Source organism: Pelophylax lessonae, assembly GCF_965119305.1.
Source record: "Pelophylax lessonae genome assembly, chromosome: 1".
Classification (NCBI taxonomy): Eukaryota; Metazoa; Chordata; class Amphibia; order Anura; family Ranidae; genus Pelophylax; species Pelophylax lessonae.
The window spans coordinates 605,713,765-605,737,722 of record NC_138768.1 but is presented as its reverse complement, the minus strand read 5'-3'; the positions used below and the strand labels follow the sequence as shown (position 1 = coordinate 605,737,722).

At 45.6% G+C, this 23,958-nt stretch overlaps 1 protein-coding gene across 1 annotated transcript in view; it reads left to right on the top strand.

Annotated features, from left to right (window-relative positions):
* The window catches only part of PPA2 (inorganic pyrophosphatase 2), a 70,028-nt gene extending 55,581 nt beyond the window's left edge, over positions 1-14,447 (top strand). The window contains exons 10-12 of the mRNA XM_082243335.1: positions 11,150-11,219; positions 12,903-12,942; positions 14,295-14,447. Of these exons, the coding sequence (XP_082099461.1) occupies positions 11,150-11,219; positions 12,903-12,942; positions 14,295-14,323 (139 nt within the window). The 3' untranslated portion in view covers positions 14,324-14,447. The remainder of the gene's footprint in view (positions 1-11,149; positions 11,220-12,902; positions 12,943-14,294) is intronic.
* The last annotated feature ends 9,511 nt before the right edge of the window (positions 14,448-23,958 follow it).

Genomic DNA, 23,958 nt, shown 5'->3' with positions numbered 1-23,958 from the left:
GGAGCTTCCAGTATGGGCTAGTCTAAATGAAGCCTTCTAGCCTGAACAAGAAAAAAAAAAAGTGTGCAATTGCAGACTGTAAGCATTTCTCAGCCAGCTCAGAGTTATCTATCACAAAAGCTGAGCTGGGGACTGGCTAAGTCCATTTCTCACTAAAATATAATGGTGAAGCTCCGCTCCCAATCCTTTAACCTTTTGTTCAACGGATACCGCTCCTGATTCTTCTTAACCGTTGGGTTAAACTGCCCCCTACAGGAGTAGGACACTAGACAGGCAAAAGCTTGACTATGCCTATGGGCAGTCCCGGAGGGTATACACCCACTCTCCGCTATAGGCACAGTTTATTTCTGCCTTGTCAGGAGTAAGTGCCTAGTTCCTTGCTGGGATCTCTGGTACTGGGGAAGTTTTTTTTTTTTTTCCTTTTTTAAATGGATTTTTCTCTATTGTTTGTTGGTGGACGCAGTCTCTGTTCTTCATAACAGTAGGGTTATACTGTCCCCTACATGAGTAGGACACTAGGCAGAAAAGTTCTGGCTACGCCTATGGGCAGTCCCAGAAGGTATACTCCACCCCCCCTCTCTGCTATAATATGTCAGTTTTCATCTGCCTAGTCAGGAGTAAGGGCCTAGTTCCTTGCTGGGATCTGTGGTCCTGGCAAAAAGTTTTTTTTCTAGTGTTAGTTTTTTTTGTCCGAACTTTTTCCCTGTGAGGTCTAAAAGCAACAAAGCTGGATCTGGGCGACGGGCTGGATATATAGATCCAGTGGTCTCCCCAGCCGGTCAGCGTGCGCGCGCAGACCCCAGCTCCACTCTAGATCGGCCGCGACCTAGTCCCACCGGACGGGGACTGGCCCTGCGAGCTTAAACGTCTTGCATGGTCGCATGACCGGGTCTAGGCTGGAGTCGCAGCGTTCCTATTGGCCGACAGCCCCCCCACTTTGGTGGAGAGGGGTTCTGTCAGGAGATGGGGCCTACCTGTTCCAGGTATGGTGAGTAATTGATCTCCCCCTGGCGGGTTTTGGGGTGGACGCTGGGCTCTTCCTAGGACGGTCGGACCCCCGGGATTCCCCTCTGTCCTGTCACGCACCCTCCCCCCTTACCTGTCCCCCTCACCTACCTCCTCCCTTCACCCACTGGGGATATGGGGCGCTTGCAGATAACCCTGGGGGCTGGGACCAGGCGTCATGGCAATGGTGGGGGGGTGCGCCGCCGGTGACAGGATGATCAATCGTGCAGGGGGGACTCGCCTGTCACTGCCAGGGTCCCCCATCCTGTCGATCCTGTCCAGGAGGCTGGGGGGTCCCCCAGAAGCTCCGCAGGGCTGCCATTTTCTTGTAGCCCATGTGCTGCATAGGATCGACTGCCATGTTTCTGTAGCTTGGCGGCCATTTTTTGGTGGATCCCCATTGAAAATCAATGGAGGCCATGTTTTTGTAGTCTCTAGAGTTGTTTTTTTGGCGGTGGCACCCCCTCCCTATTCCCTAGTGCTAACACTCTGGTTTTATTTTCTTCTTTTCTTCTGATCAAGATCACGGCAGACACGTGACCTCCTGGGCCTCCCTGGTGCATCTCTGCTGCGGGTGGTGAGTCTGGGGGGACGCTCTCTGCTGAGGGTCCTCAGTGCTTTGTGCCTGACCTCTTGGGGGCGCTTTTTTTTTCCTGCGGGTTCCCCTGGTGCGACATGGACCCTGTGGAACATGTTTCCACCACCTGACCCCCCTCTCAGAGGCTGCAGGGCCCTCTGAATCCCAGCCATCCATAGATGCACTGTCGACTGTCCTGGAATCTTTTGTGTCCTGGGTGGAGGACGCCTTTCAAGGGGTGAAGTGCCAAAAAACACCCCCCGCCTACCCCTGCCTCAACTGACGGGTCAGATTCTGAATCTGATTCAGCCACTGCAGACGTAGGTCCCCCTGCCGGGTCAACTTCCTTGCGCCCTGTCTCCTCTGATAGTGAGGATGACACCTCTCCCTCTGCTACCGTGCAAGAAAAGGCGCTGGTGGACACACTAGTTGTATCTGTGCGTGAGACCCTAAAAATAGAGGATGCGACTGAGGCACAGGTTACGTTTGGCACTCGCAAGCCATCCAGAGCGGCAAAGGTTTTCCCCTTTCCCACGTATTTTGACAACCTGGTCAAAAAAGAGTGAGACCACCCAAAGCTTCCCCCTGTGGTGCCTAAGCGGATTGCTAGGCACTACCCCTTTGAGTCCCTTTATAAAGAAGTGGACTGTGACACCTACGGTGAACCCTCCGGTCTCCAGACTGAATAATGCTACCATGATTCCAGTGGAGGATTCCACGTCCTTTAAGGATGTGGCGGATAGAAGGGTAGAGTCTGTGGCCCGCAATATGTACTCCCTGGTGGGGTCTGCACTCAGATCGGTGTTTACCATTGTCCTTGTCAAACCTTGACTGAATGGGCTAATATACTACGCCGTGGCCTGGAGGGGGAACATCTCCCCCCCTGCCTTTGTGGAGCTGGTGGAACAGTTGATCCAGGGGCTACAATTTCTTCGTGATGCCTCACTGGATGTGTCTCCACTATTGGCGTGACGTTCGGTGTCAGCAGTAGTCGTTCGGCGTATACTTTGGCTAAAATGCTGGTCTGTGGATCAGACCTGCAAGAAGGCCTTATCTGATCTACCTTTTCAAAGTGATCGCCTGTTTGGGGCTACCCTTGATGACCTCAAAGGTCTTACGGGGGGTAAGAGCACCTTTCTCCCACAGGCTAACAAGGGTAAGGACCCTCGTCGTAGACTGGGTCGCTCCTTTTCAGCACACACACTTTTTTTTTTTTTCGTCCTTCAGGGTCAAGGGATAAGGGATCAAAGGCCTTCAAGGCCCCCTCGGTCTGGCAAACCGAAAACGGCTTTCTCCAGACCTGCGGATAAGAAATTTGAGTGCCTATAGCTGAGTGTGGGTGTATACCCCCCTGGGACTGCCCATAGGCATAGTCAAGCTTTTTCCTGCCTAGTGTCCTACTTCTGTAGGGGGCAGTCTAACCCAATGTTGTTGTTGTTTTTTCTGATTTAAAAAAAAAAAGTTTTATTGGGTCAATTCAAAAGGCATACATTAAGAACAATTATATATAGATCAAACATTACGTGATAGGCCTATACAAGGCATTGCATGTGCAAACATTAGTACTTTCAAAGTAAATAATGCCATACGTTTGTCTTATAAGCGTATTCCTGCATACCCAACACAATGTTAGAAGACAATTCCCAGAACTCTGGGCATGTAAAATATTTCTTTGTTTCTAAAGGAAAAGTAAAAAAGTAAAAAAAAAAAAAAAGTGAAAACAATAGAACCCATCTTGCGATTAGCAATATACAATGGAGTAACCCCTTGACAGCAGCCTGCACAATAAACAACCCTACACCCCTTTTTATCCCTGAAGCAATCTGTCACCCACCAGTCTAAACTGTGCTAATCCTGGAACTTCCAGGAAAGGTTGCCACATAGAATAACATTTATTGGGGGATTTCCTATGTTGGTATGTCAGTTTTTTTCTTGTATGAGCATCTTATTAACTTTGTCCACCCATTGTCTCCTAGTGGGTACTCGCAGAGTAATCCAGTGTCTGGCAATCAGTTTTTGGGCTGCATACAACAGCCATAGAACCACCGTATGTGCATTAGGAGTCAGGGCCTCCTCCAGCGCACCCAACAGACAGACTATGGGGTCCCTTGGAAGCACAACCCCATAAACCAGGGAAATTGTATCCAGCAGGGAGATCGGTGTGCCCCCTTTCAATGCAGAGATATCGGTGTGCCCCCTTTCAATGCAGAGATATCGGTGTGCCCCCTTTCAATGCAGAGATATCGGTGTGCCCCCTTTCAATGCAGAGATATCGGTGTGCCCCCTTTCAATGCAGAGAAATCGGTGTGCCCCCATTCAATGCAGAGTGACCAGCGTAGCGTGCCGTGCCCCCCCCCCCCGAGACCAGTGCACTTACCTGCAGCTGCTCCTCAGTCCTCCCGCCTCCTCCTCGGCCAATGGTATGGTTTTGTCTTTCGGCCAATAAGGAAGCGGGTCTCGGACCCGCTTCCTGGTTGGCCAGGAGGAGGATCCGTGTGACAATAGCAAATTTTCATTCGCTATTGTCATACAATGGGTGGGCTCGGGGCGCACTGCTCTGCGCCCCGGGTCCACCCTTTTCTGAAGCCTATTGGAGCCTTTGGCTCTAATCCGGTGACTCAGGAAAAACAAAAACCTCATTGAGCTCCATGAGTCCGGCACCCCACATGCAGATTAGGGGGCCGGACGCATGGATAGGAGGGACGGCGCCCCTGCGCCCCCAACGCACCAGCCGCCACTGCTTGCAGGTCTGTGAAGGATTTTAAGGATTTTAATGTCGGACCTGTGTATAATTGGTGCATAAAGTGGATTCCCTTAACCTCCCAATCTTTAAATTCCTGCAGCTTTATATTGAGCATTGCGCCAGATGACGATCTGAGATAGGAAACCTCGAAAACCCAACATATGTTTAATGTAGGGTCATAATTTTCGGAACCTTGAGGGAGTGGGAGCTGGTTTGTTCAGATGGGGGCTAACCCAATGGTTAAGAATCAGGAGCGGTGTATGTCAATGAACATCAGAGAAATGGATTTTACGGTAAGTCAAAAATACAATTTCTGTTAAAACAGTGTTTAAACATAGTACAGTTATTGCGATATCTGTCCCTAGACAGAGTTCATTATGGTAGCCACAGCTTTACAGTTCCCCTCATAACAATGGGCACTAAATAGAATCTTTGCTTGTTGGAAGTTCCAGAAAAAAAAGCATCTAAAAGGGGTAAGCTGCAATTTTTAAAAAATATATTTCTCTTACGTCCTCCGACAGTCGCCGCCACCTCAAAGTCATCACTATTGGGTATTGACTTCCGCTCCGCAGGAGTAGCTAGGCATAAGACTTAGTCAAAAGAACAAAGACATTTGCATATACACACCCATGGGAGCTGTCCCACTGGTCAATACCCCCCTGCAGTGAACACTCCCAACTGAGTTTTTCTGCCTAGCGTCAGGAGTAGTTAGGCTTTCCCTGTGCTGGGGCTCCGGTCTCAGCCTTCTGATCTTTATTTGATTTTCTTTTAAAAATGTCAGTTTTTTTTCTTTGTTATACTAGCTGTTTCTTTTGTCGGCTTTAGTTTTTAGTCGACTCTTCGGATGAAGATGGATTCATGCGGAGCTGGGAATCGGACTGACCGCCCTGGTTCTCCAGGGCAGAGGGTCAGAGGGACCCCCAGCCCGCCATCGATCGGTCAGCCATGGTTCGTCCTGATATTATGAACGACCCATCCCTGCTCGCAGCTGTGAGGTGGCTACCTCACTGGACACATCTGCGATATTGCAGTGTAATGTCTTTGGCAAAACGGCATTCCCTGTCAGATGAGGACAGCGGCTTTCCGTTCTTAGAGGCACCCCATGCCATCTGGTACAGGTAAGTACTTCTGTGTGGGGCCTCTGTCTGGGGTGGCAGTCCTGTGTTGCTGTGTGTCCCCCATGTCTGTGCCGGTGTGGGGCTACCTGTTGCGATCCCTGTGGGGGTCTTCTTTATACCTGCGCTGCGGTATATATTTGGGGGCCCCTTCCCCTGTGTCACTTCGGTGTGTGTTTGAGGGTGCAGACGTGTGTGTGTGTGTGTGGCGGCCGCAGCGGGGAAAAACTGCTCGGTCTGCCATCTTTACTTTGGGCAAGCATGTTTTGGCTTCACTGTGGGCTGATTTACATGCTGTTTTGGCGCCACCTGGCACCATCTTGCGGCAGAACGATCGTTCCATGCACATGTTTGGTGGCCATTTTCCCGAAGCCTCCCATTCAGTTCTATGGGCAGCCATTTTCCCTGGGTTATTTGCAGCTTATAGTTCAGCCTCTCATGACCTCACTTCCTTTTCCTCTGAAGCAGCGATCTATGTGGTAACACTCTGTGGGGCTCTGCAGACCGTCTCTTCCATATCCTTCTGTTTTGTCATTTCTGGCTCAGTTTTCTTCTCCTTTTTGGGGTAGTTTGTCACTATACATATAGCGGTGGGCTGCGCACTCCGCAGCGGTTTTAAAGGGACAGTATCCTTTTATTGCACTGTTATTTTTTACCTTGGGCAATGGAATCTCAGGACAGCAAATTCCCTACAGATCTGGTGGGGGACCCCAGTCCTGCTGTGGCCCCTGTAATGCCTGATTTGGCCGCTGTAGTGGCGTCTTTAGTGTCCAAAATGGAGGTGCTGATGGCTGAACGTGCTGCTAGGAAGAGGCCCAGATTATCTCTCTCCTCTGATTCAGATGGTGATATGGCTGCTGTGGCGGGCGTGCCCTTTTCAGTGTCTCGCTCATCCTTGGACCCTCTGGGGTCTGAGGGGGAGGTGGAGGGGGTTGATGATTCTCCCCCGGGGTCGCCTGCAGAACGCACAACTATGGATGAGTTGATTTCCTCTGTAAAGGAAACTCTTCATTTGGAGGATGAGCCCAGTCCTCCGGGCATTGTGTCCTCTTTTGGTACTCGCAGGACCCGCAAGTCGGCGCAGGTTTTTCCCTGCCCCGCTGAGTTTCATTACACTGTTAATGAACTGTGGCGCACTTTAAAACGTCCATTCATGGTGCCTAGTCGGTTTAAGTTACTTTATCCCTTTGCACCGGCTACGGAATCGCGATGGTGTGTGCCTCCACAGGTGGATCACACTGTGGCCGTATTGAACAAGGCTACCTTGATTCCAACTGAGGAGACCCTGGTTTTTCGGGATCCCACGGACAGGAGGTTGGAGTCTCTGGCCGCCATTCCTACACGGTGGCGGGTTCCTTGCTCAAACCTGTTTTCGCGTCCATCCTGGTGGCTCAGGCGGTTGCTGATTGGACTAAGGTGCTTAGGCGCAACCTCGTGTCAGATTTTTCTGCCCCACCTGCCACGCTGGCTATGGTGGATCAAATTCACCAAGGAGTCATGTATTTGTGCGATGCGGCCTTAAATGAGGACCCTTTTGATAGCTCGCCTATCTAGTGTCGTGGTGCTTAACCGTCGACTGATCTGGCTGAAGAGCTGGTCGGCTGACCAGACATCACGGAAAACAGTTGCTGATTTTCCCTATGCTGGTTCTCGCCTTTTTGGCGAGGCGTTGGATACCTTGGTAAAAGGCATCACAGGGGGCAAGAGCACCATGCTGCCCCAGAACCCGAAGCACAAGTCCTTTCGTGGCGAGCGGGGTTCCGCCCCTCGATCCAATCAGGGGTCCTTTCGTGCCTTTCGGAATCAAACCAAGGGCAAGCCCTTCAAGGGCCAAGGTAGCCAGAAGAAGCCCTGGAGTGGCAAACAGAAGTCCGGCCGTGCCAGTGCGGCGGGTCAATCCGCCTCTGCCTAAAGGGGCGCTCTCACCCGTTTCAGGGGTGGGGAGATGTTTGCGCGGTTTCCTCCAACCTTGGCTGCTCCGAATTCCGGACAGGTGGGTTCAGGAAATCATTCGATCAGGGTACAAGATCGAATTCCTTTCCCGGCCGGCGGACAGATTTTTCCCCTCAAATCTTCATTTGACTCCAGGGCGCCTGCAGGACCTGCATCAAGCGGTGCAGGACCACCTTGCCCAGGGGGTGATTGTCCCGGTGCCTCATCGGGACAGGTTTCAGGGGTTTTATTCCAATCTGTTCACTGTGCCCAGAAAGGAGGGCAAGGTGTGTCCTATTCTGGACCTGAAAGCACTGAACTGATTTGTGCGCGTTCGAAAGTTCCGTATGGAATCTCTCTGTTCGGTGGTGGCCTTCCTGAGTCCGGGGGAATTCCTGGCCTCTATAGACCTGAAGGATGCGTACCTACACATCCCCATTTTCGAGGGTCACCAGAGGTATCTTCGGTTCGCAATAGCGGAGGACCACTATTAGTTTGTGGCATTACCTTTTTGGTCTCGCTTCGGCTCCAAGGGTCTTTACCAAAGTGTTGGCGCCTGCTAAGGGCACAGGGCATTGCGGTCTTGGGATATCTGGACGATCTCCTTTTTTAAGATAGTGTCAGCCAGGACCTATTGCGCGATCTGTCCACCAAGGTACAGACGCTTCAGGAGTTCAGATGGACCATCAATGTCCAGAATTCGACCTTGTTTTCTTCGGTTCGTCTTCCCTATCTGGGAATGGTTCTGGACTTTGCTCAAACAAAGGTGTTCTTGCCGGAGGACAAGCTTCGGACTTTACAGGACGAGATCGGGTCCCTCAGGGACAGGCCGTCCTCGTCACTCAGGACCTGCATGCGGTCCCTGGGGTTGATGGTGTCAGCCTTCGAAGCGATACCTTTTGCTCAGTTCCTCACACGGTCTCTTCAAGTGGAGATTCTGACCAGGTGGGACAGACTACCTCAGTCTTTGGATCTGAGTGTCTCAATTGAGTCGCCGGACCAGAACGGATCTTCTGTGGTGGCTTCAGTCCCCGGCTGTGTCAGAAGGAAAATCCTTCGGTCCGCTGCTGTGGACGGTGATTACCACGGATGCCAGCCTGTCGGGCTGGGGTGGAGTCCTGGGCAACCTGTCTGCCAAGGGCACTTGGTCGGGGGAGGAATCCTCCCATCCGATCAGCATATTGGAATTGAAAGCGATCAAACTCTGTCTCTTCCAGTGGTCGGATCGACTTCGGGGCCATCCTGTTTGGGTACAGACGGACATTGTTACCGCGGTGGCTTATATCAACCACCAAGGGGGCACCAGGAGTGCCCGGGCGGCCCGGGAGGTGACCGACATACTGTCTTGGGCCGAGACTCATGTCCCGGCGATTTCAGCGGTTCACATTCCGGGTGTGGAGAATTGGCAGGGCGACTATCTGAGCCGCCAGACCCTGGACCAGGGGGGTGGTCCCTACACCCGGAGGTCTTCAAAATGCTGTGTGCGAAGTGGGGATCCCCGGACGTGGATCTGTTCATGGCAACAACGCGCGACCCGGTGGGCGAACGCCTCGGCTGCGTTGGTGGCCCCTTGGCATCAGTATCGTCTGTTGTATGCCTTTCCTCCGATTCAGTTGTCCAGGTTCCTTCGCAGGTTAGCCTCGGAACCGCACCTGGTGATTCTGGTGGCGCCGGACTGGCCACACCGGTCCTGGTATGCCGACATTGTTCACCTGGCAGTGGCGCCTCCTTGGCGGCTGCCAATGCGGGAAGATCTACTGTCTCAGGGACCGATCTTCCATCCTGCTTTACGGTCGCTGGCTTTAACGGCCTGGCTGTTTAAACCCAGGTCCTGAGAGACAGGGGTCTCTCCCCTGAGGTCATTCCTACTCTGATCAAGGCTAGGAAGACCTCCTCTGGAAAAATCTATTACCGTACCTGGAAAGCTTATTTCGCCTGGTGTGAGTCCAGGGGGTTTTTCCCTCACTCGTACTCGGGTGTCGAGTGTTGGCTTTCCTCCAGTCTGGGGTGGACCAGCGCCTGGCGTTGGCCACGATTAAAGGGCCAGGTGTCTGCACTGGCTATTCTTTTCCAACACCCTGTGGCGTCTCATTCCTTAATTCGCACCTTCATTCAAGGTGTGCGACATTTGGCTGCTCCCAGGAGGGAGCCTTTACCTCCATGGGACTTGAACTTGGTTCTGTCCGTGTTACAGCGTTCTCTCTTTTGAAAACATTCGGGAGATATCGTTGCCTCTGCTTTCTAAGAAGGTTGCCTTTTTTAGTGGCGATCACTTCGGCTCGCAGAGTATCGGAACTGGCGGTGTTGTTTTGCCGCTCTCCTTACTTGGTAATTCACAAGGATAAGGTGGTCTTGCGGCCACATCTGTCTTTTCTTCCTAAGGTGGTCTCTGAGTTCCACCTTAATGAGGACATTGTTCTGCCTTCGCTTTGTACGAAGCCTAAGCATCCCAAGGAGGTTGCATTGCATTCCTTGGATGTTGTCAGGGCAATCAGGGTTTACCTGTCGTCCACTGAATCCTTTCGGAAGACTGATTTCCTCTTTGTCCTTCCTGAGGGACCTCGGAAGGGCATGGCTGCGTCTGCAGCGACCATTGCCAAATGGATCAGACAGACCATTGAACAGGCCTATGCTTTGAAAGAACGGGTTCCACACTTCCCTGTTAAGGCGCACTCTACCAAATCTTTGAGTGCGTCCTGGGCCTACTGGCATCGAGCCTCGGTGGCCCAGGTGTTCAAGGCTGCGACTTGGTCGTCGGTGCACACCTTTTCCAAATTCTATAAGGCCGCAAAGTTCTCAGGGCGGCAGTGCCCTGAGGGACCCTTGTTTTGTTGTGGGTCCCTGACTGTTGGGGTTGTTTATCCCCTGGGTTATTTGCTTTCCTGGGCTGTTGCTCCTGTTGAGCCTTTTCTGTTGTCCAGAAGGTTCTCTTACTGTGCGTGTAAGGTTCCTTTCTCTGATGTGGGTACTGCGTTGCTTTTTCTACAGTTGCGTCTCCCACCCCTCATGTCTACACTGCTTTGGGACATCCCAATAGTGATGACTTAGAGGTGGCGGCGACTGTCGGAGGATGTAAGAGAAAACCGAATTTTTGTAAAATCTTACCTGTAAAATTTTATTTTCTCTGAGTCCTCCGACAGTCGCCGGCCCCGCCCCTCTTTTGGGGTTTCTTCTTGTACACTTACTGCTATGCTACCAAACTGAGTTGGGAGTGTTCACTGCAGGGGGGTATTGACCAGTGGGACAGCCCCCATGGGTGTGTATATGCAAATGTCTTTGTTCTTTTAACTAAGTCTTATGCCTAGCTACTCCTGCGGAGCGGAAGTAAATACCCAATAGTGATGACTTTGAGGTGGCGGCGACTGTCAGAGGACTCAGAGAAAGGAATTTTACAGGTAAGATTTTACAAAAATTCAGTTTTTAAGTTTTAGTATGTGAATAGGGAAATGTACTGAATATAAAATGGCTATTGTCCAAATTGGCTGCAGGATTGGAAATGCCCTTTAGGGTTTTATTCACAAAACATTTTATCACAGTATTAGGCTTGAGTAAAGTCCCATATTTTTAGTACATTTGTTTAAATATTTAGACCAAGAAGTCTGAAACAAACTGCATTTCCTTTATAGTTGGTTAATGCTAACAAATGACAGGAAAAAAATGGTTTAAAGATTTTGGTTTACTTCAAACGCTTTGGGTTTGGTAATAGTATTTTTAGTCTAGTTTTTAGTAGAGGTTTTTTTTTTTAGAACTTACAAATTTTCTTTTTTTTTTCTCCAGTAAAAATGTTTTGATTAAAGAGAGCCCTTTCTGCTGCAATGAAAAAGAAGCTACAGCAATAGTGCATTCTGTAAGTGTTATATCAACTTTTATACTCTTCAAATCTTCAAGCAAAAAATTTGTAGTGAATTTGCGTATTGCTCTGATGCAGTCATTTATCAAAGTATTTGACTTATTGATCTAAAGTGAAACTCTAGCTCATTTGTTTCTGTTTTTAGATGGAGTAGATGGAGTAGAGAAGTTTACTTACGGTCTGTGTCCCCATAGTTGATATTTCTCCTTCTGTCCTAGTGACAATGTTTTATCTGGCATAGAAAGGTAGCAGAAATCTCTCTGAGACACAAAACCCGTAAAAGCTTTGTTTTTCCCATGGAAGAGGGCTGGGGCTTAGTCGGTTTTTTTTCTGTGTCCCGATTTACACAAAATTTTAGGAAAATTTCCCAAAGATGGGTGCAAACCTTTCAGAGAATCTGACTCCTACCCATGCCAGTAAATACTAAAAAAAAACATTTGGACAGGGTTATAACTTAAATAGGTATCATCACCCATCCAGCACAATATCATCACCCATTCATCCAAGGTATCATCACCCATTCATCCAAAGTGACAATGTGTAAGTAAGGACCATCCTTGACCTTCATATACAGTATCTTATCTCATCAGTGATCACTAACGTACCACCTTGCGTTAGAATTAGCAGTGCTGGCAACCCAGGAAGGACAGTAACCGGATGACTGGTTACAAGAGTGTATTGGTGGTCAGCATTGCCTTTTACGGTCTCCTTGCCCTGTACGGGCAAAGGTAACAGTGTCTCTTTAAAACCGCACTAAATGGCTAGTACGTTGTTGTTGGTGTGTGTGTGTGTGTGTGTGTGTGTGTGTGTGTGTGTGTGTGTGTTTTGTTTTTTTTTTTGTCCTTCCTAGAAAGATGGCGCCTGTTGACTCGCATTGGAAATATGGCGTTTATCGAGATGTGTATATAATCCTACAACTATAGACAAAATGTAAAAATCGTGTAAAACTAAAAGCTATTAAATATAATCTTTACCTTTTTTCTTTTACTTTTGCTTAACGTCAATAATTTATTAAATACATGGTGACCTGCCAATCCACTGCCCTCCCCTCTGTGATATCTTGCCTGCATTGAATTCACTGCTGCGTTGTCACTTTGCACAATAGTGTTTTGACAAAAACTAAGGAGGAGGGTTTTCAGCTTTGTCACCACTGATGACCCTCATTGAAATTCAGAGCAGTACACTAAACCTTCCCTTCTGTTGAAACTCTCTTCAATGCATTCCCCTACCACTCCCTTCACCTGTTGGTGTCCTTGGATATACTTGGTCCTATTGGACCTGGAAGAGTAAGTGACCTACTGCCCCCTTCTCCCTTGATGCATTGCTTTGCCAGTTGTCAGGCCCAACACTGTCACACTGGGGGTGGGGAAAAGGGGCAATAGCACTGTGCATAGATGGATCAAACTCTGACTGAGGGCTAAAGTGGGATAGTGAGAAGCACTTGGAAACCATTGTTGCCCAAGTGCAGTATGGACACGAAAAGCTAATTAAAAAAAAAAACATGGATGCAGTTCAAGAAAGCTAAGCAACTTGATGTTGTCCCCAGAGCCACTTGGTGGTTCTGATTAAAACACCTGATCTTTTTTTTTTTTTTTTTTTTTTTTTTTTTTCTTTTTTTACTCTTCACAAATCAAGCCTATATTCTTTGATTGATATTTTTTAATTTTATTATGTTTTCAGTCTCCATCTCCAGGAGAATCGATTCCAGTCTCTTCTGAAGGTAGATATATATTTACATATTCAAACCTGAAAATGACATTTCTATTGTAAATTTTAAATGTTTGAAAAGTCAGAACAGTAGCAACTGAACTTTATGAAACTGAGAGAATTACTGAGTTTGCACATCGTTTCCTTCCTATTAAAATTAGCCCAAGTATGCAAGCATGAATTAAAGCGGACTATAGATGAGCAAACATCCTCTTCAGGAATGAACGAAAGTTAAATATCTGCTTCTCCTTGATGGGACTAGTCACAATCCTTCACTATGCCCAGTCACATGCATAACTTTAAATCCTGCACTTGTTAGTTGGGAGATTCCAACAGGAAAATCTAGCAATTACCCGCAGCAATCCTCTCTATATTGCTTTGCAGAAACAGCTCCATAAATGCAAGCAATACTTGAACTTGGGAATTATGCTGATAATAGCTGGTCCTCTTGAACAATAAAATCAGTATAATCAGTAGAATTTTGTATTCTACTCCTCAAAAGTTATATTCGTGGAGCTGAGCTACATATCCCTGCTACTCCAGATGTTCTAGGGATAATGGTACCATAATCCATGAGCTTTGGAGGTGCCCCAAGTTATTTTGCTACTACTTTTTAAATTTTTCAAATCAATTTTCTGCTCTTTCCACCTACCCCTTGACCCCAGAATTGCTTATCTGAGTGTCCTCTCAGAGGATGTGGTACCTCTAATGTCTAAGCCGTTGGCATGCTATTTCTTGCTCACAAACTGATTGCTTAGTGATTGCTATCCCCTAACCCCCAACTTCTCTAAAATAGAAAAATTCTGTAAACACCTGTGAAAATCTTATCGACACAGGAGTTGATCAAAAAAAAAAAAAATGTCCCCAAGCTTTAGTAGCAAAGTCTCCCTGTTGTATTGTAATTTCCTCTGTTTTTGTGTTTTTGATCTACCTGGTAACTCCTGTTGTGTTATAATAGAACATATAAAACCTATTGTGGTACTATAAACCCTCATAGTGATTACAGCAGGTATACCCAAGTACACCCATAAACTTGAGGACCAAGATCTCACCATAATAATTTATCAGATTGTGTCTGGTAGATTAATACTTTAGGATCCACCAAAAATGAAAAAATCCACTCTGGGCATACTGACCCTTTTGAGGCCCATTTTATCCATCCGATTCAATAAAGTAGACTATTTTTTGAATATTTTTAATAATGAACATTATGTCCATGTTTTCTGATTGCAGTTGGTGTCATTATGCTAATCATTGTGGTGATTTCCATGTGTGGTATTGGTTTACGGTTTTGTTTTCTTTTGGGACAGGAGTAGTAAAGAAGTTTTTTCCCTTTTTATTAACGTGCATATTCTTCTCTTACAGTTGATGTCTGGCATTTCCTCAGGAAGTAATTCAAATAAAGGATTTAAACACTTTTGAAAAATAGATAGTATATCTTGTGTATATATATTATGTTTTACTACCACATAATGGAATTTGATGACCTTGTGTAAATAAACACATTTATTTCGGTTAGTATTTTGTTTATCTGCTTCTTTATTTAGTTTTATTATGCTCTCCTTTTTTTTTTTTTTTTGCATTTAGATGCAAAGTATAAAGTACCACAAACAATAGCAACAAATTTTAATTTTGGATTTTGGATTGGGGAAATATGAATTCTGGTGGGTTGCTATAGGTTATTGCACTTGGTATTTTTTTTTTTTTTTTTTTTTCCTTCTCGCAGAGAATAAAAAGGCAACCTAGCTTTTGCCTAAAGCTCATCTCTATTGGCATGCTCATTGACAGCTCCTTGTACTGCTTCTTCCTCTTACTCACGAGCCTTGCTGTATATAAGAGTGCAAGAGAGTTACTCCAAATCAAATTCGGAGTATTTATTTTCTTGTATTTTAGAAATTTATGAGTTCCTTATGGTTACAACGTTGCATTCATATGTCTTTAATATTTAGGCTTCAGCTTTAAACTTAATTATATATCATGCCTTTTCTTGTATTCCTTTATATTCCTTTATATCTGCAATACAGTATGTTGTACAGCATTTCATACTGAACATGAACGCATTCATTTTAGCCCCTTTTTCACTGTGGCTGGCCTCATAAAAGATCTCCTTTAGTAAGAGTTGTTTGCATTTCCATAGCAACTAATCAAATTAAAACTGGCATTTTTCTTCAGTTGCTTTAATAAATGAAAATATATGGCTGTCATGTTCTTAACAGTTTTAATTTCAGACCCTGATGTACAAGAATCATTGTATCTCATTTTGTGACGAATGCCAAAATTTGACCAGTTTACAGACTGGTATATGTGGTGTTTTTGCAGCCTATATCCCTGAAACTGTTGCTGACCTGCCCTCCTGATTAATTCTCATGGTGCCAAACCCTTCATGGTTCCAAAAGTCTTATCTGTAATGCCAAACAAGCCTGAACTGATTTGCAAAACACATTGAACTATTTACAGTAGATAGAATCTCCCTTGCAGAAGCTTGCAGTCTGTCAGAGATCCACTTTGCCAAACTCTTTAACAACAAAAGCCAAGTTAAATTATTTTAAGACTAATGCCCAACAAACAAAGTCCTCCCTTACAGTGGGGCACGACAAGGGTTACCTGCTTCTATGCCTTAGGGGACTGTGAAAAACAAGGTTTTTTCAATCCTTTGCTCGCTAGGCTAGACTATTCCCCACAGCCTCTTCTCCCCTCACTCCATCTGGTGGTCTAAAGTCCTCTGATGACATCAATTCAGCTATAGGGGCAAAAGCCCTGCATTGGACATGAGGATGCCAAGGGACAGTCCATTTCTGGAGTGGGAAGGAGCGCAGTTTGCCGGGGGAGCAGAGGATCAGAAAAGGGAAAATTTGTGTTTGTTTTTTCCACAGACTAAGCAGCTAACCCCTGCGCCCCCCTCCCCCTGCAAGGGAGGACTTTTTAGCTATCCAGAAATCCTCTTTAAAGTATATCTAATGCTCAATTCTTAGGGCCGGCATGAGCATGGTTTCTCACTGACTTCTCCATAATTGCTGTATAGGACATGTGGGTCGCTCCCTGAGGGAGAGTGAGGTGTTACCTGCATGTGCACCACCCCAGTTTCTTCCCAGACAGGAGGGGGAAGTTCTTGGATCCAGTCTCTGGTGACCAGAGAGGGTCTAGACTGGTGGGGTGTCCGCTTCCTTTAGGGGAGGATTTGTTCTCTACTGTGGCCAGTGCTTGGTGGGAATGCTCTGGTTTTCCAGTCCTGGTGGGCAGAAGATGTTATTTCTGGGAAGGGGGCAGGACTTCCACCAGATATAGCAGCTTCCAGTTCTGGATGCTGAGAGAGCAGATCAGGCTCTGGCTGCTGTGCACACGCAGCGGCATGGAGCATCCAATTAAAGTGACCACTGGCATTTTCCACTGGACATCTGGTGTTGTGTTGGAAGCAGAGACTCCAGTTGTAGCAGCAGCTGTGGCATCTGGCACCAGCCACTCTAAGGTAAGGGAACCTGTGACTTGACTCCTACCAGATATACAGTATCTCACAAAAGTGAGTACACCTCTCTCATTTTTGTAAATATTTTATTATCTTTTCATGTAACACTGAAGAAATTACACTTTTGCTACAATGTAAAGTAGTGAGTGTACAGCTTGTATAACAGTGTAAATCTGCTGTCCCCTCAAAATAATTCAACACACAGCCATTAATGTCTAAACCGCTGGCAACAAAAGTGAGTTAACCCTTAAGTGAAAATGTCCAAATTGGGCCCAATTAGCCATTTTCCCTCCGCGGTGTCATGTGACTCGTGAAAATAAATTAAATTGGCGCACCTAAATATAAAAACAATAAAGCTGCTGTGCACTCGGGGTCAATTTAACCAAATCCCAATGAAGCATATACAAATAAAATAGTGCAACGCTAACACATATGCATAATGAGAATAAAAGAAATGTCCCAAGGTGAAGATATGGTGATCATGCACTTGTATATAAGCTGTGCTCCACGCCGTGCTTATCCACCACCCAGTCAATCTATCTTCTCACCTTAGGATTAGCCCCTGTGTCACCAGACGGGCTAATAAAGCATGAAGCTCTTAAGGCACAAAGATCCCAGAAATGATGATCATGAATCGTGAAATACCACTAGAACTCCTCTTATAACAGGCTTCCGTTCATCAGAAAAGGGTCAGCACGTCCATAAAATACAATGGTCCAAACATAGTGCTTATATCCTTAAAAAATGACTTTATTGCTTCTAATATATAAAAATTAGCTTAACCGGCACTATCACATAGTGCACAGTAAAGAGTGATACATAGCGCTGGGTGACTTCACCGGCCCCTCCCCCCATTCGTACGGGTTGCGTCCCTATGAGCGGGACTTCAGTCCTGCCCATAGGGATGCAACGCGTACGAAGGGGGAGGGGCCGGTGACATCATCGCCATCCATCGCGGCCAGTGCCATTCTGTATCGCTCTTTACTGTGCACTATGTGATGGTGCCGGTTAAGGTAATTTTTTATATATTTTGGAGCAATAAAGTAATTTTCAAAGGATATAAGCATTGTTTTGGACCTTTATATTTTATGGACGTGCGGACCCTTTTCTGATGAACTGAAGCCTGTTATAAGAGAAGTTCTAGTCTGGAGATGGCGAGGGGTTCTGTCTGGAGCAGTGCCCCTCTGGTTCCTGGTATGGTGAGTAGCTGCCCCCCCCTCTATCCCTAGAGGGTTTAGGGGTGGACGTGGGCCCCTCCTTGGGATGGTCGAGTCCCCCTCCCCGTCAAGCATCCCCCTTTCATCTCTCCCCCACCCTCCCTTCATCTATGCTGGGGCTGTGTGGGTGGTCTGGTCTACCTTCTAGGGTGGGTTCAAGGACCAGGTGTCGGCTTTGGCGTTCTTCTTCCATGGACCCTTGGCCACACACTCCCTGGTGCGTACTTTTCTTCAGGGTGTCTGACATTTGGTTCCTCCAGCGTGGTCTCCATTGCCACCTTGTGACCTCAATTTTGTCCTTTCAGTCCTCCAGAAGCCTCCCTTGAGAGTCTTCGGGAGATTCCCTTACTTACGCTGTCTCAGAAGGTGGCCTTTTTTGGTGGCCATCACCTCTGCACTTGGGGTGTCAGAATTGGCGGCGTTATCCTGTTAACCTTACTTGGTGATTCACAGAGATCAGGTGGTTCTTTGCCCCTGTCTGTCATTCCTCCCAAAGGTTGTCTCTGATTCTCAATTGAATGAAGAAGACATTGTGTTGCCTTCCCTGTGTCCCAGGCCGACACATTCAAGGAAAATGCCTTGGATGTGGTCCGGGCAACTAGGGTGTACCTGGCACTTACTAAGTCTTTTAGGAAGTCAGACTCGCCATTTTGTTCTCACAGATGGGCCTCTGATGGGGTTGTCCGCTTCCTCTGCGACCATTTCCAGATGGCTCAGACAGATTCAGGTCTATTCCATCAAGTGTCTGGTTCCTCCTTTCCCTGTCAAGGCGCACTCTACTCGGGTGCTCACAACACAATGAATATACTGGCGCAAAGAAATGGAGGGATACCAACAATTACTACCATCTAGGGTCAAATGGTAAATCTATAATGCATATACATATAGAGTCCATAAGTATATGTGAAAAAAGTATATAGACACTTGAAGGCTACTCTGTCACAAGCGAGAAGAAAAACTTGCAGAGTACTGTAAGAAAAAGACAGGCGCCACTCTAAGTGCAGTAAGACACGTTGTAAATCAATAGCACTATGTACTCACAAAAGAGTAGGTATAAAACAGCAGTGGGTAATAAAAAGTTGTTCCGTCCAGGCGGTTGGTGCATCCGGATGCCTAAGAAGAGCTCGAACGGTCCGCTACAGTAGTCCGCTGTAGCCGATGGAAGTCGGCGTTTCCCGAACACTGGGGACACTGGAGGAGCTTCTGGTGGCGCACTTCTGGCTCAGACGTAGGAACGTGATGATGTAGGCAGGCGACACGTTGTTGGAGCATGCGCTCCTTCCTCAGGCCTCTATGGCGCCATCTTTAGGGAGGGAAATATATAGAGGGAAGCCCTCTAAACGTCCGCTGGGTCCTAAACAAAGGTAGTTACCCTACTAGTACACAGATAACAACCTATACGATTGTCATGACTGGGAACACAGGACGGACAAGTCCAATTTAAAACACACTTGTGGCATTAGAAAGTGCACGATAACATTAAACAATACAGAGTAAATACATACTAATGTGTAATTAGGATACCAAAACACCGATTTTTGGGCACACTTATAAAAACTAGTGTGACTTGAAATTATAAAATTAATATGAAAATCTGTGTAAAATTTATAAAATTAATATGAAATTACAAAAACATATAAAAAAATGTGATAAAAATGTAAAAAATAATAGAATTAAAATAAAATGTATATAATCTGTAAAATTGAGTATTCAGTACTAACATGTGTGTGTGTGTGTGTGTGTGTATATATATATATATATATATATATATATATATATATATATATATATATATATATATATTACAAAAGGCCAATTGTGACGTACGTGGGTGTGTGTGTGTGTATATGTATGTGTGTGTGTTATATATTATAGAAAACACGTAGAATATGTATATGTATGTGTGTGTGTTATATATTATAGAAAACACGTAGAATAAAAAATCACATAAATAGTTAACCACTTAAGCCCCGGAAGATTTTACCCCCTTCCTGACCAGGGGGTATTTTGCGATTCGGCACTGCGTGACTTTAACGGACAATTGCGCGGTCGTGCGACGCTGTACCTAAACGAATTTGGCGTCCTTTTTTTCCCACAAACAGAGCTTTCTTTTGGCGGTATTTGATCACCTGTGCGATTTTTTTTTTTTTTTTTTGATCACGCGCTATAAACAAAAAAAGAGCGTCAATTTTGCAAAAATAGCAATATTTTTCCCTTTTTTTTTTTATATGAAATTCCCCCAAAAATAAATGTAAAAATCAAAATTTTTTAATATTTTCGGCCAATTTGTTTTATGCTACCTATGTTTGGTAAAAAAAATCGCAAAAAGCGTATTTTGATTGGTTTGCGCAAAAGTTATTGCGTTTACTAACAAAGGGAAAGATTTTTGTCATTTTTGTTGTTTTTTTTTTTAACGCGTAATGGCGGCGATCTGCGATTTTTTTTTTTTTTTGCGGTACTGCGACAATGCGGCGGACAGATCGGACCCTTGACTGACATTTTTGACACTTTTGGGGTTACCAGTGACATTTCTACAGTAATCAGTGCTATATATATGCACTGTTACTGTAAAAATACACTGGTAGTGAAGGGGTTAACTTTATTTGAGAGGGAGGGGCTGTGTGTGTCCCTAGGGGCGTGATTCTAACTGTGATTGGCTGGGGCTTCAACTGTATGCAGAGTGATCAATGGATCTACATAGTAGATCCATGTGATCATCTCTCATACAGAGAGGAGAATGACAGGCAGCTTGTTTACACAAGCTGCCTGACTTTCTCCCTCTCCCCCGCCGATCGCAGAGTGGCCGGCGGCGATCGGGTCCGCCGGTCACACGCGCGGGGGGGTCCGTGACCACGCGGGAGCGCGCCTCCGGCGGCGCGCGCTCGCTCCCTAAACCCTCACAGGCGAGCGACGTAGCCCTACGTCACTTTGCCTGTGAGGGGCTGACCGCCCACGTAGATAGTCGTGCGGCGGTCGGCAAGTGGTTAATAAGTGTGTATATGTGTGTGTGTGTGTGTGTGTGTGTGTGTGTGTGTATATATATATATATATATATATATATATATATATATATATATATATATATAGTGTAAGTGTAAAAAACTACATTAAAAATCATTCCTATTTTTATATAAAAAGACACAAACCACGTATAAAAAAAAAAAAAGGGGGGGGGGGGCAAAAACAAATTTTTTTTCTCTTAAAAGATTATAATTGTGCATACACACATACATATATCTGGAGGAGTTGGAAAACGGCCTTAGACTAAAGAACTGGTTTCCACTTCCTCATTGAGCCCCCCAGGCACCAAAGTATCCAACGTATAGATCCAGAAAGCTTCTCTCTGGCATAGGTGTTTAAAACGTTGGGCTGCTGAGGGGGTGGCTGGTATAGATTCCAAGATCCAAACTCTAAGCCCAAGAGAGGAATGATCATGATGTGTCAAAGTGGCGGGGGACACTATGTTTGTCGTCCCCTGCTTCAACAAACCGACGATGCTCAAGGTACGAATGGTCCTCCCAACATAGAAAAGGCCGCATGGGCATTTCAAACAATATACAACAAATTCTGTGGAACAATTAAAAATTTTTTTAATGGGATAGGTTTTGCCTTTGATGGTATACTCTTTTTGACCATGAGTCACGTGCTTGCATGTAAGGCACAATTTCTTCCGGTATTGATACATGCCGACTAGAGGAATGAGACTTAATTGTGATGTGAGAGGTATACTTTTTAATTTACTAGGGGCCACCATGTTTTTTTATATTCCTGGCTCTCCTATACGTGATTTTTGGCTTAGGGGGTAAACTGTCCCTGAGGTGTGGGTCCTCCAAAAGGATGGACCAATGTTTGGTTAGTACTTGTTCCATTTTCCTGAATTTGTTGTGGAACTGTGTAACAAATCTCGGAAAGCTAGGCTGTGTATCAGATTTGGTGGTGTTCTTTCCTACAGTACCTTTCAAATACATATTGTGTGCAGTATGCACCAAAGGTTCAGGGAAGGATTTTTCAACAAATTTGGTCTTTAGGAGCACACTCTGTTCCAAGTAGTCCTCGTCATTGGTGCAGTTTCTCCGCAGCCTACAATACTGACTTTTGGGGATATTTTGGGTCCACCTAGGGTGATGACAACTTTGAAAATGGAGAAAGGAGTTGCCAGCCGTAGGCTTGGTATAATTTTTGGCCTCAATTTTCTCTCCTCTATGGTAAAGCAACAGATCCAAAAAATGCTAGTTCCACTGTGCTGGATACCGAAGTGAATGACAGGTTGTACGGGTTGGAATTACAATGATGGACAAATTCCAAAAATGTAGATTTTGGACCGTCCCAGATGACCACTATATCATCAATATATTTCCCATAAAAAAATGAGATGGGAGATAAAAGGATTGTTCTTCCAGATATAGTGAGACTCCCACATGCCCATGGTCAAAGTGGCATAGCTGGGGGCAAAATTTGCCCCCATCGCTGTGCCATTTGTTTGTAAATAGAAGGGCTCCTCGAACTCAATTATGAGTAAGGCAAAAAAAGGTTGCATCTACAACAAAATGAGCCTGTGCCGGATTTATGCTGCAAGAATTTGTTAAAAATTAGGTAACTGCCTGGAGACCAACGGAATGGGGGATACTCGTATATAAAGAGTTCACATCTAGGGATGCCCACATGTAAGCGCACCTTACAATTGGGAATCCACTTGCATAAGGGGCAGGCTGCATCTGCTGCGACCATTTCCAGATGTATCAGGCAGACGGTGGTGCAGGCCTATTTTATTAAGGGTCGGCTTCCTCCTTTCCCTGTCGAGGCGTATTATACGAGGGCGCTTAGTGCCTCCTGGGCTTTCCATCATCAGGCATTAGTGGTTCAGGTGTGCAAGGCGGCTACCTGGTCGTCTGTACACACATTCACAAAGTTTTATAAGATCGATGTACTTGCATCTTCGGATGCGGAGTTTAGCCACAAAGTTTTGCAGGCAGTGGTTGCAGAGGCTCCAGCCTCTTTAGGGTGTATTTTTTACCTGGTGGTGAGCTCCAGTTGTTCCTGGTTTAGCTCCTATTTTACCTAGTTGGCTATGTTTAGTTTAGCCCTTGTTGGGAAATATATGTATTGCTGTTTTCCCCACCCCTCATGTTCATACTGCTTTGGGACATCCCAAAGGTCTAAGAAGACATGGAGCTGTGTCCGTCAGTGAGCGAAAGAGAAAACTAGGGTTCGCTGACAGACACAGAACCCATCCCTCTGTTGGGTTGAGTTTTATGTATTCTTCTGACACTTTGTTACAAAATGAAGTACTATAGCAGGAAGTGATGGTATACCTCCTGGAACTGCCTCACGGGCATAGCCAAAATTATTTCCGCCTAGTCCTACTCCTTAAGAGAGAGCAGCATAAGCCTAAGGGTCTAAGAAGACCTGGAGTTGTGTCCGTCAGGGAACCTCAGAGAAAAGAATTGCACAGTAAGACAAAAATTCCGTTTTTTTTTTTAGCACTAACAATTTATATATACATATTGGACATTCACATCAGTCCCTGCCTACAAGAAGCTTACAATTGAAGGTCCCCACCTCGCATGCATACATACACATACTAGGTCTAATTTAGGTAGGCTACAGTTATTCTACCAGCATGTCTATGGAGTGTAGGCGCAAATAAAATCACCTAGTTAAAGCTCACACAAGCACAAGGAAAGTTCGCATGTTATTATGGTTGAGATAAAAACTGATGACCCTAGTGCTTCAAGGCAAACATGCTAGCCACCATGAAGAAAAGAAATCCGCGCTATGGAAAAACTAGCTTGGCTGCAGCCTACCTTCTACATATAACCCCCAAAATGGGGGTATATAGAGTGTAATAGAGAGGAGAGTAAAGGTATATATGGTGCTGCCTGAAATAAGGTGTATGCAAATTAACCAATAATAATATAACCTAAAAAGAAACAAATATATGTAAACAATAAATTGGGTATTTAAAATGACAAATGTGCAAATAAGTGCAATAGTGGTGATATACAATGTCACTTTAACATGAATAATATCCAAAAAAATCAAAAAAGTGACACAATGTGCATAAATAAATATACAGAAGTGAGTATGTCACTGTGAATGGTAGAATAATTAAGTAATCAATAAAAGTAATATCTGATCCAATATAAAACTGTGGTAAAGTGACTGTGCAAAATCACTAATTTGTTGATAATTAACGTGACTAGTGCAAAGGTGACCAGGTGGACATCCGGCAATAGTCCATAATGGTGGGTAGATCTAAATAAATTAAATGGAGTCCCAAAACTGTAGATCTTGAAGTGATCCAAAGGTGACTTGTGTAGGTGAGGAAACAATAGTGCTCCCCTCTCAA